The 13,012-nt window shown below is 36.2% G+C and overlaps 1 protein-coding gene across 1 annotated transcript; it reads left to right on the top strand.

The window, feature by feature from the left end:
- The first annotated feature begins 117 nt into the window (after nucleotides 1-117).
- SMPDL3A (sphingomyelin phosphodiesterase acid like 3A) lies at nucleotides 118-10,469 on the top strand. Its single transcript, XM_010707424.3, has 7 exons — nucleotides 118-299; nucleotides 788-932; nucleotides 3,973-4,069; nucleotides 5,205-5,383; nucleotides 6,473-6,653; nucleotides 8,648-8,772; nucleotides 9,955-10,469. Exons 1-7 carry the CDS (start codon nucleotides 256-258, stop codon nucleotides 10,264-10,266), a joined length of 1,083 nt encoding a protein of 360 aa, XP_010705726.2. The 5' UTR covers nucleotides 118-255; the 3' UTR covers nucleotides 10,267-10,469.
- The last annotated feature ends 2,543 nt before the right edge of the window (nucleotides 10,470-13,012 follow it).

Genomic DNA, 13,012 nt, shown 5'->3' with positions numbered 1-13,012 from the left:
TTTTTCCAGGCTACATAAGGAATGGTATTCTTGAAAGCCTGTTGGAAATAATGCATTTTATTTAACTTTTGTTTTCTGAAAACAGGGCAGTTCTGGCATATATCTGATCTGCACTTAGATCCAACTTACCACATCACTCCTGATCGCACCAAAGTTTGTTCGTCTTCCAAAGGAGCCAATGCCTCTAACCCAGGCCCTTTTGGAGACTTTTTATGTGATTCTCCTTATGAACTTATTTTGTCAGCATTTACATTCATGAAGGATTCAAAACAGCAGGCTTCATTCATGATTTGGACAGGGTAAGTATTCAAGTCACTCTACGGAGCAATATTTCACAAATTTGAATTTGCACCAGCACATCTCATTTTAGTATCTAAAAAATACTACTTTCTAGAGTCTGTTTTCTTGTCTGAATGGCTAGTGAGTGAATGATTGAGTATTATAAGGCCTAAGGAACAGATCTTAATCTCTGTAATCATTTGCAGATATTGTTTGTTGGGACGTCTAGAACATGACTGTTAATGCAAATTAAGAGAAGTTGTGAAAGAAGGGTGGGAAGTGACAAAAACTAAAGTGTAAAAAAGATCAGAGAAATAAATGACTGGAATGAATTGTCATGGAATGCACTGGATTTTCTAAGTCTTAAGGGCATCAAATATGAAGTGGATTCTTTTTTTTAGAAGATGCCCTTTGTTGGATTCTGTGAGAGATAACTAGAATCAATAGTGTTACAGCTTACAACTTCTAATCTTAAATTCTTTATTCATAAAATTTTCTCTTTTTTCAGAGATAGCCCTCCTCATGTTCCAGTAGAAGAACTCTCCACAAAGTTGGTCATTAATATCATTGGCAATATGAGTTCTACAATTCATAGTTTCTTTCCAGATCTTCAGGTTTTTCCAGCCTTGGGAAATCATGATTACTGGCCACAGGTAGAGCAAATGAGAAACTTGTTTATGTACCATACTGAACTTGTTCATAGTTCTCCAGAGGGCAAGTTTAAAAAAACAAACAAACAAACAAAAAACAGCAGTGGAATATGTGTAACTATTATTCTGGAAATAGATCGTGCAGTTCTCCAATTAGCATTTAAAATTATCAGTAATTCCAATCAAGAATACAAAGTAAACATATATGTGTTAAATTACCCAAACAAATGCTTGTGTCAGGTAAAATCTGTGCGTTGCCTGAGGTGATGCAAATTTGGTACTAATCATTCTTCATGGCTTAGAACAACCAGGTCTTATCAATGTGTTTCATTTACACTCTCATTTTTCTTTGCTGTGTAAGTCAGGCAAGTGTGTACCATAACAATCTGACAGAGATGCATCCTCAGTGCGTATGGCAGCATGTGGTAGGATTCAAGGCATAATGAAACACCTACTGGAAATCTATCTATGTACATCATTGGCTTATTTTTTTAATCAGAGACTGTTGGAAGAGTTTTTGCAGTGTACCCATAGTTTTGACACTGTTATTAAAATATCTTTTTTTTTTTTTCTTTCCTTATTCAACAGTTAGAAATATTCCCATTGACAATTTGCTGGTTATGTGGGCCACTGCAGCTGAGAACAGTGCTTCTTTGCTTTCAGTGTTGTATGGATATTGTTCTTGGCACAGCTCAAAAATAAACAGTTGCTTCATTTGTCCTAGTGCAAGTTGATCTGGCAATGCTCAGGACTGAGAAACAAATTCAGTCATTGGATCTGAGAGGATCGGAAGGGACATTGAGCAGGTCAACTAAAATAATTTATAAAGACATTTATTCCAGCCTTCTGTGCTATTCATTAGGCCTGTAATGGGATATTTGCTACACTAAATGATTTTGGTATACTAGTATCATTGTCTGGAGTTAGTGGTTCCCAAATCTGGGAGTAATAGAAATGCTTGGAGAAGGGAATAAGTAGTATGAGGAAGAAAATCAGAGCTAATCATGTAGCGTAGCTTGGAGTTGTAGGTGCCCAGATGAAGACAGGACTTCAGTCTTTTGTGTTCTGATGCTTTTAGTATAGCTTGACTTTGTCATTTGCAGTAACAGGAGATCAGGTTGGTTCACCAGAGACTTATATCTATTTGTCTGCTTGCTTGCTTGCTTGCTTATTTATTTATCTATCTATCTATCTATCTATCTATCTATCTATTTATCTATTTATTTATTTATTTATTTATTTGTGTGTCTGCAGAGAGTTGTCCTTCAGCATTCTCCTTTGGTATAGAGGGAAAAAGCTGTGTACAGTAAGCTTTCAGACAAAGAATGAAGTAAATCCACATGGCAGACTTCAATTTTGAGTCTAGTGACTTTTTTGACAGATGAGAGCTTGTTTATGAAATTGTGTTTGAAGGTGGAAAAGATATTGTCAGCAGGGGCAACTGGACACCAAATAGCATTTTGAAACAGGCTGCTCATTGGGAATACTGTTGTATTTTCTCTGTGCTAAAACACACGAGTATTTCTGTGTTGCTTTGTTTGAAATGTCACAGTTTTCTAATGTGCAGAACTGGCATTCTGTTCTATCACTGTTGGAGAAAGACTGTGGGTTTAGAAATTCCCCACTATGAGGTTGTTGGACTCTTTTTGCTTTTGAAGATGTTTCTGTTTTTCTTGTGGATATGCTTGGGAAGATGTGCTGAAGACTGGAAGCCATATGGAGCAAACCACTTGCCATAGACTGTTCCAGGGTGTCTGTGAAGGCTGTTTGCTTATTGTGCACCAGAGAACTTTATTGCTTTCTTTTATGTTCTGACCTATCCATCATAACAATTTCATGATCTTGGATGATTTTTCTTGCAGAACCTTATTAAAAGTAGTAGTCAAGTTAATCAGGTACTGGAATACCTTTCCAGTTGTGTATTGTGACCTTCATTTTTCTGCATAGGCTCGCTTTGTTTCACATTCTTGCCCCTGCTTACAAGTGCCCTAACTGCTGCTTGATCTGAGTGTTCACAGAACGCTGGTTTGCCTTTTAGAGCTTGAGACTAAACCACTTTCAGGCCATAATTTGGCCTGTTATCTAAAATCAGACTTTGCTATGTCTGTTAGTGACTTAACTCTGGCTGAACTGGTGTGGCGCAAAGCTTTCTTAGTAACTAATATCTATGCATTGCAGGCAACACGTCTGAACAGACTCCTGATTGCACCACTTCTAGTCTGAGACTTATTGCCTAAGCCTCTAATAAAGTATGTTTAGTTTCAAAGATCTTAGGTCAAATTTTAAGCTTAAGAAAACATATACTGTAAGAGTGTTCCTATTCTTTGACCCCTGATTTTTTTCTTCTAGCATTAAGCATCCAAGCAGCTATCTTAGGAAAGACAAGGATAAGCTGGAATCATCTTGTTGGACTCAGATGTGAGCGTGGCAGTCTGTAGGCTGCAGTAATTGGGCATTACTTGGCTTAGACTGAAAAGTGTTACAGTCCTTGTTAGAGCAGGTGGGAGAAAAGACTAAAAACTTATATTTTAAATGCTTTGTCATCAGAACTATATGAAGTCAAAGGTATATTGGCAAATTTTATCAAAATATTTCTTAGCACCTTAGTGGAATTTTGGGGAGCTGCTATGAACCCCAAGTTGCATGAAAGAATCATCTTCTGTATAATAAACTTGAGTTCAAGGTTCTCCTTCAAGAGACTGTATTTTCAAAAGGCAAATGAACTGTAAATCTGTTTATAGCTTTGCAGAATGTATTGTTTTCCACTTAGGTGTGCTCCTAAGGCTTGAAATATTTCTGCCATTAGTTTATCAGTGCATTAACATTCAAGAAATGTAGACCATGCTGTCAGTTCTGAATAAGTTCAGATGTTTGTTCTTGATCAGCATTACTGGATGGAGAGAAGTTCTTTTTTTCTTTCTTAGGTTCTTCCTGGTGATGACTGGTTACACTTGTGTTTTCAGAAAAGTCAGGTGGGATGTTGGTTTTGTTTTTATACATATGGCTGAATGACAGCACTTAGGAAGGTTCTACTGTCTCACAGGATCAGCTTCCTGTAACCACCAGTGAAGTTTACGATGCTGTAGCAGATTTCTGGAAGCCTTGGCTAACTGATGAAGCCATCAGCACCTTCAGAAAAGGTAAAGCACATCAGTAATATATTGTAAGGCTAAAGCTTAGAGAACTAATAATCCTACAGATTTGCCCCTTTTGCTCAGGTAAGTCGCACAGGTTGAATCAGTTCAATGAATTGATAATGCTTCTTCTGGAAGAAGTTATTTATCTTTTTGTATGTCATCATTTATCTTCAGGGTACATTTGTTCTCCTCTGATACAGTAGTAATTACTACTGCTTTTTGTAACAAGTGCAGTTTTATTGGCTTTGCACAAATACTTGTGAAGCTACCTTCAGGATTTCATAATAAAAATAACTTTTTAGATGCGCAAGAAGAGTTAAATTTGGTTTTACAGAAATTGATTAAATGCTGTCTGTTTGATACTACATGTTTTTCAGAGTAAGTTTGTAACTGTGTATTTCTTAAATTAGTAACAGCACATAGTCTTTCTTACATTGTTAATTCCATTGTGTTTGTATTCAGCTTCCTAAACTGGGAAACTATTTATATCCTTATTATGATTTTCATTTAGCAAAGGACTAAAAGATTCAACTCAATTTCCATCCCAGAAAATATGGATTTGGAATTTTAATTTGTGTTTTGTGTCCTCTGGGTAAGAATGGAATTAAGAATTCTAATAGAAAAGTAAAACTGAACCAGGCAAATCTTATAGTGTTTCAGCTGTTTTGTCATTGCTTCTCTGGAGTCTGGTGAACTATGAAATTACACTCATTGATGTTCTGTATGCTATGGAGGATTTTAGGAGCCAGTCTAAAGTTAACAGACTTTCAAAGTACAAGGCTACTAAACTCAAACAGTTCTTCCAAGAGGAATGAGGAACCTGTGTGCTTGCAGTATTTTAGGGAATGTGTACTTTTAGCAACTACGGCATCTCTGTCTATGAAAGAAATGTGAACTGGATAAATGCATACGAAAGCTCAAACACAGCTCAGTTACAGGGAAAAAAAATCATAAAATAAAGTGTCAACTTTTCCTACTAAAATGTTGGTGAAAACAGATTCTTAAGATGTTCTGGTGGTGGTACATAGCTTGGCTAAATGTGACGTGTTCAATGTTAGTAGAATGAAGAAGGTTAGATTTTTTTTTCAGTTCTTTGAAACTTTTTTTTCTTCAGATTATGTTGATCTTATTTTCACAGGTGGCTTTTACACACAACTGTTTGAATCAAATGTGAGCTCTGAACCACTCAGGATAATCAGTTTGAACACAAATTTGTATTACAGCCCAAATCATGTGACTGTGAATATCACAGACCCAGCCAACCAGTTGGCCTGGCTGGAAGGAATACTAGAAGCCTCTTCACAAAAGAAGGAAAAGGTAGGGGCCATGAACAGAACCCACTGGCATGGTTTGTTTAAACTTTGACAATTTTTTTAAAAAAAAAGAGACAGTGAAAATATAAACATTATTAATGTTACCAAAGACAATGCAAAAACTGAAGTTTCATGTGAATGTAGTAATAGTTCTTCCTTGAATATTCGTACTGTGTACATACTGCAATTATCAATAAAATAATTGAATACCCTTTCTGAAATTATGCAGTAAAATACCTTTTCTTACCTACTACGTACCATTCTTTAGGAACCAGAATGAAAATATTTTCATTTTTGCTTCTGAATCTTTTTATTCACAGCCTTTAATTTTAAAATATACACTCTTGGTCTGAGACAAAAATTAGTATATTTTACATTTTTATGTAATTATGAATATAAAGAAAAAAGATTTTATTAACCACAAAACTTAGTCAAGCTGTAGCAATTGCTACAGTCTGAGCGTTAATAATTAACTGCCTTGTAATGCTCAGTTCTTAAAATGAGGTTATAAAATGTTGGCTCACTTTAATTGACTGATGTGGGGATTGGATTGTTAGCTGACCAGGAAAGGTGTTTAATTTGAAACGTGTTTACAGATCTTTTTATTAACAACAATGTTTTTTAAACATTATAATACAAAAGAGAGAGTAGAAATCCATTTTCAGTCCAAGACGGATTTTAACTAGCTCTTATGTTCTGGTGAATGTCAGAGCATGCAGGCTCTATAATATTCTAACATAACATTTTCTTATTATCCTCTTGAAATGTCAAGTCATAACTCTTGCTGTAATAACTTATTTTTTTCATTTGACATAATTAATGTTTTTCTCTGCGCTACAATCATGCATAGACTTAACAGAACTTTTCAAAGATACACTGAATTCATGAAGAAAATAATACTTTTCTCATTACAAACTTGAACTTCCTTGGAGTTTGTATTTTGTCTAACAAAACTGTTGTGATTTCCAGCTTCCAGAATGCCATGTCAGAGATAACAGTGATTAACGCAGTTTTATAATAATGCTAAGTTACAGCTAAAAATGTGAGTTTTGAAGGAAGATGCTAATTGTGCTTTCTCCATCTAATTCCTTAGGTATATGTAATAGGACACGTACCAATAGGATACTTGCCGTTTGCAAGGAATACTACAGCTATCAGAGAATATTACAATGAGAGACTGGTAAAAATTTTTCGCAAATACAGTAGTGTTATTGCTGGCCAATTTTTTGGACACACACATAGGGATAGTATCATGGTCCTCCTGGATGAAGAAGGTAGTGATGTTTGTTGAATCCTTCATCTTTTTCTTTTTGGTTAAAAGCAAATTAATATATTTTCTTGCATAGTGTTATCAGTCAGACTCTACTATAAATGGAAATTGGGAAATTCTGCATTTTTTTTTTTACAAGAATTCAAGTCTTGCACACTTAAAATTTTTTTTCCCAAAGGAAACCTTGCAAGACAGACTTCTTTTTTTTTTGCTGAAATCAGAAGAGACTCTGCAAGCTTCCTATTTTTTTTTTTTAATGAATGCTTATGCCTAGACAAGAATTTCTAGTCTTAGCTCTCTACTTTCTCAGTGACAGGGGCAAATTGTACTAGCTAGTTGCTATTGTGTAATGTGTCAAAGAGAATGTTCTCAGGCCAACTAGACATACTCTGTGTTCTTATGTTTCCTGCATCATTACTGTGCCTCTCTGCTGAGTTCCCTGCTGCTTTGAAGTTAATTAAGATAAGGGTAAGCAGGAGGCAGGGGAAGAAAAGTCTCTGCTTGTTGCATCTCTTAGATCAGCTAATTTCCCTTCATAAAAAGCACCCAGATTTGAAAATTTCATTTATTGCTTTGAAATCCTTTAATTTAATCATGTATGTGTATGTACTCTTACATCTTTAGCTCAATCTCTCTAACAATTAGCTAGTGAAATAGATATTTGTATATACCATAGTGAGTGGTCCACTACTTTAGTTTATGTAAAATACTCAAATATTAACTGGCTCTTTGTTTTTCTGCTTTATCTGAACTCCTAAAAGTAGTGCCTGAAATAATGACTGGGATGATAGAATCATTAATGTTGGAAAAGACCTCTAAGATCATTAGTCCAACCATCCATATACAGTGATAGGTTTACTCAAAGAGATCTAGACAGCTGCCAAGATACATCGTACTCGAGTTTACCTTTTTGCATGCAATTATCATGGAATTAATGCCAAGTAAAAAGGAATCCAATCCAAGTGAAAGAAATAGTATGTTTAAGTGGTTTTTCAAGGCAGACATATACCCACATATTTTTGGACCTTGTCCTATTTGTGCATAAAATCAACACCTGTACTGCAAATTTCACTCAAGAAATACAGAACTTATAAAAATTTTCATATGCAAGTAGCAGATTTTAATAATTTTGCATTTTTTGACAATTCAAACAGTGAACATTAGTGCAGCTAAATGCAGCTCGTGTTTATTTGTACTGTTTTGGGCTCTCTTTTATTGATATCATTTTTCTTTTAGACAGAATTTCAGAGAATTCAAAGTTCACATCATACTGATTGATGCCAACATCAATGTGCTGAGATACAGAGTTCAGTTCTATCTCTCCTAGAAGTATATGCTAATTTCCTAGCTTTCAAAGCTTCTGGCCTTGCGATTTCACTGTTGTGGTGTCAGAAAGGAGTAGTTAAGGTGTTTTTTTTTTTTTCTCCTTCCATAGGGAACCTCAAAATATCCTTGCCACATATTCTATTTATTGAAGCCTTTGCACACCCTCATGTTTCAGTTGCTCTGAAGTGTTCACATCCTAGGTTCTGGGCTAGTCTAGATGTGTGAAGATATCAATTTATGATATCTTAATGTTTCTAATAATATTATAACTACATGAAGAAAAAGTACAAAAAGCAACATGTAAAGTACAACATGAAGATTCAAAGTTCAGAATATTTCTTCAGTAGAAGTATGCAAAATAAAGAGACCTTAATTGTAGGCAAGATCATTTAGCACTTAGGTAGTTGAATTGGTGGGAAGCCTCTAGTATAGATAAACTTAACTGATATGCAGTGGAATGTGGGCTGTGGTAATTTACCCATTATTTTTTTGGTCTACCCAGTGGAAGTACAGGAGTTCACAGTGGTGCAGCTAATCCAGGGTTTAAAAAAAAAAAGTGATGTACCTAAGTCAGTAACTATAGTTCTTGCTGTACTGGTTTTCCCCAAAAACATTATTTAAAAAGTAAATGACTGAAGGGTAACTGTTTCCTCATCTTTCCTTTTCCTGCAGAAAAGCCAGTAAATTCCTTGTTTGTGGCACCTGCTGTAACCCCAGTGAAGAATGTATGGCAAATGGAGTCCAATAACCCAGGTGTCAGATTGTATCAGTATGATCTCCTTAATTATAGCTTGCTGGTAAGTAAGGGTTTTAAAACATGCTTAAGGCTTTTGAAATACTTAAGTACATTGTCATTACAAATTACAGCAGGATGTCAGCCTTTGTAGTATTATGGTAATCGTTGGAACTTAGATGCATACCATTGTTTTTCTTCTTGGGATAAGAAAATGAAATCTGAAAGACAATTTCATCAGTCTGTCTCTATCTGTAAGACTACTCAGTACTTCCTGTTCTCTATGAATATCTTACAATATGGAAGCAAAAATGATAAATTTCTGAGCAGAATCCTCAAACTGCAAGGAGCAATAGTGAAAGCTCACCTAAATCCTGGGCTCCTTTACATACCAATCTTTGCTGGAGACTGCCTGAGCTTTGGGAGGCAATCCATGAAATGCTTCTAGGGGTTACAGAACAGCAGATGAAGAAAATAACACTTTTAGCCATGTGATGCCTTTTGTAGTGATGTAGCTTTCTAAATAATGTTTCTACTTTTAATAGGAAATTGTAAGGAAATTTAGAAAGAGACAAATTAGGATACTTCTATAGTCTTATTTGATTTTTTTCTTTTTTGGAGAGAAATTGAATCCTATAAAGCTGTTTTGGCTCTAACTAACTTAGATGTTTTCTGGGTAATTCAGGGTAAAATCTTGCCCTTGCTGAGTTCAGTAACAATGCATCCTGGGGCTTGACTGAAACTGGGGATTTCCTCTGGAGATCTGTGCTAATATGGATTGCTCCTTTCTTGCGCAGATTTCATTCCTATATATATTCATCATTTCTTTTTCTTTTTCCCTGAGTTCTCCATGGGCCACTATTTTTCTCTCCATTTTGCTGTTCAAGCAGTACCCATAGAGAAAAAAAAAAAAAGAGTTCTGTGTTTCACCTTGTTGCCCCAGTCCCAAACCAGACGCAAGCAAAGTGGCATTTGGTTTACAGTTTGGACAGGAAAGACTTCTAACAGTGCCACTGTTTCCTTTTGTGTTCCTTTTTTTCTTCTCCCCATCCCCCCACGATTGCCACACTGCATGTACCAGCTTTGGGTGTAAGCCCAGCTCTTGGGGTGGGACGTGACCTTCTATTCAGTTGTAAATAATAAGGAGTGACAGCTTCCTAATCAATATATCACTCTAGAGACTTAATGAAGCAGGGAAGAAAGCAATACAGCCGTGCCTTTTTTTTTCTTCTTTTTTTAACTGTAGGATCTTTGGCAGTTTTACTTGGACCTCAGAGATGCCAACAAGAAAAATGAATCAAACTGGAAATTAGAATACATCTTGACTAAAGCTTACGGCATTGAAGACTTGAAGCCAGAAAGTTTGTATGAAATGGCCAAGCAGTTGTCTGTGCCACATAGCACATTGTTTGAGCAGTATTACAATAACTTCATTGTGAGTTATAACAAAACCATTGTCTGTGAAGAGGGATGCAAGACCTGCCAAATATGTGCAATCCAATATCTGGATTATTCCTCATACACAGATTGTATCAATCGGGAAGAAGCATGGAGATGAAATCTCCAATGCAGTTTATGCTAAAGTTAACCAGAGCCTTTGATTTAAAGAATGCACTCATCTTCTCACTCAAGCTCTGATGCACTGGCGTGGAACCTGTGGGACTTCTCCGAATTTCATGGGAGTAATAAATCTCCCTAGATCTTCCTTCTTGTAATCACGTTTTCCTTCCATATCCAAATGAAAGTTTATTGGCTGTGTAACAGTGGGCAGATATTTGGCTGTTGTTTCAAGTGTCTTGTGCCTTCCGTAAGCTGAGACTAGAGTGCAGTTACCTTGTTGATATGATGCCAGTATTAGGCATCTTCATGTCCCTGTGCCAAGTTTCCTTTTCTCTCTTACGCTGTTAAATCCAGCTCTGTTTAGAGGCATGTTGTAATGTCAGCATCAGTGTGACTTAATGGATCACAAAACTGCAAAGTGAAAATGCCTAGTGTAACTTCAGAATAAATGTCCAGCACCAAGTGCCTCTTTCCTATGTTTAATCAATGGATATATATATCTATATATATATCCAGGAGCTTGGCTAATATAATTTATATTGGAGGAAATGAGAGAAAGTCACTCACCCTGTCCTGGGCTCGCAAGATGAACTCCTGATAGAGCAGATCTCCAGAGAGATCCTTCCCCACTGGCAGTCAGCTCTTAAATGGGTCTAGGAGAGGTGGAGCCAGGCTCCACCCCTTCCTGCAGCACAGGTGAATTGCCTTCACCTGTGCTCCCATGGCTGATTCATTGCTCGCCTCAGGTGATCAATCAAAGGTTCAGGCCGTGATTCAGCAGCCCCATATGCTGTAATAGGGTTATGTGTATTAGTACTGCTCTCAAGCAGTCAACTGCTATAAGATTTCACGGTACACTGTGAATTAGGTTTAAATCAATAACAGTCATTAGACAAAGTATGTACATACTATGTCCAGTACATGTAAACACATACTTGTCATATTTCTTGGGTTTCTCAGGTTTATTTTTTCCAAGAGCACTCTAATTCTTAATGTGAAGTGTTGATCATATGTATCAATTTACAGTGATTGTGTGTGCAAGATGATAATATTAAAAAGACAGTTTTTCTAAGTATGTAACCAAGAACGGCGACTTAACAGGAATTTTCTGCAGACTGTGTGAGGAAGTACAGAAAAATTTCAGTGGTAAAAAGTCATTATTCCCTCTATGTTGAATGTTTCTTGGTTGAGTTTCTCATGGTTATGTTCATTAAAAAATAGTTCTGTTACCAGTGTCATTTCTCCAAGGGCAAGCAAAGTTATGGGTGGATAGTATGCAGGCAATAATAGGACAGCTGAAGTTTCTCCAGTTTGTCAGATGGGTTTATTCAATTCAGTTTTGTGCTTTGGACTACTGTCTCTTTCACTGTTCTGGGCTTTTTGCTTTGTTTTGATTTTTTTTCTGACTTCTGTTTAAACTTAATGCTACCAAAAAAATAAAACAAAAAAACCCAAACCTAACCCACACCAAAAAACCCCAACCAACTACAAGCCATCCTAGAAACGTGCAATAAGAATTACCTAGTTATATCCTTCATCTGTTGCTGAATCTTAGGGAAAGACTTGAACTATGTAGCAGATTAGTAGCTATGGAGCTCTTGGATGCTGTTAATGATCTGTTTGATTCTTGCTTCCTAGATTTTTTTGTATGTGTTACTATTTAGTGAGCATGAACAAATAAATGTCTTAAATGTCTAAATACCAAACTAAGCTTGTAGTTTTTTTTTAAAGACATACAATCTGAATTTATCTGAACTTTAGCTGAAGCTTTAATTGGAGCCAATAGTTGGTATGGCATCAGCCAAGGAAGTTGTTTCAGCCAGAAGGATATATCCCTCAAAGAGTTGAGGGTATGTCCACCAAGATGCATCCTGTTAGGCAGGCTGGCATTCTCTGCTTCTCCTGTATGTAACCACTCATGCAAAGTGCAAACTGAACTGGCCAAGAAGGATCCAGGAATAGTTTGACTGCATCAACTTGTAAATCAGAAATAAAATACAAAGAACTAAGACCTGCTAAGAATTTTACACTGAAAAAATCCTAAGATAGATCATATAAACTTAAAAGTCACCTGTATGGAAGACGAAATAGAAGGTGATATTTTTTATTTCAGGTTCATGCTGTATTCCTCTATGAATCTAAAAATATTTTAGAAGTAAGTTATCCTTTCCTGACAGCAGATTTATTTATTTATTTATTTATTTATTTATTTATTTTTGTGTGTGGAATCATAACAATTAAACATCAAAAAGGAATGACGTGATAAAGCTTCTGACTCCCACAGGCAACATTTCACATGATATTTCACATTTCAGATGATATTTTGTGGCCCCATCTTCAATGAACGACTCGGAGGAAGATTTTTAAGGCTACATATGACAGAAAGACAAATCACACCACCTAGTGGAGTAGAAAACTTTGCATATATCTATACAGTTTGAGATGTATTGAAAGGGAGTTTTATTTCTCAAATATTCTAAGACTTACCTGCTAATTATTCTTTTGCAGCAGTACTGCCACGTTGCTTGTTTCTTCCTGGGTATTAAATGATTTCAGGCTCCTAGAGGCCATGTCACTTAAGGGGAGCCTGAACCCTGAGGTAGGTGCAGGTCTCAGCTGATAACCTGAGAATAACTGGAGCCTACAGAAGGGATCTCCGGAGGCTAGCTCAACTAGCCAGGAGTAAAGCAAGTGATGGAAACAAAAGATTTCCTTCCAATTAGTTTTTGTGCTTTACTTCTCTC

Source organism: Meleagris gallopavo, chromosome 2 (assembly GCF_000146605.3).
Source record: "Meleagris gallopavo isolate NT-WF06-2002-E0010 breed Aviagen turkey brand Nicholas breeding stock chromosome 2, Turkey_5.1, whole genome shotgun sequence".
NCBI lineage: Eukaryota > Metazoa > Chordata > Aves > Galliformes > Phasianidae > Meleagris > Meleagris gallopavo.
Note: the sequence above shows the minus strand (reverse complement) of the source record. Positions and strands in the feature narration are given on the sequence as shown.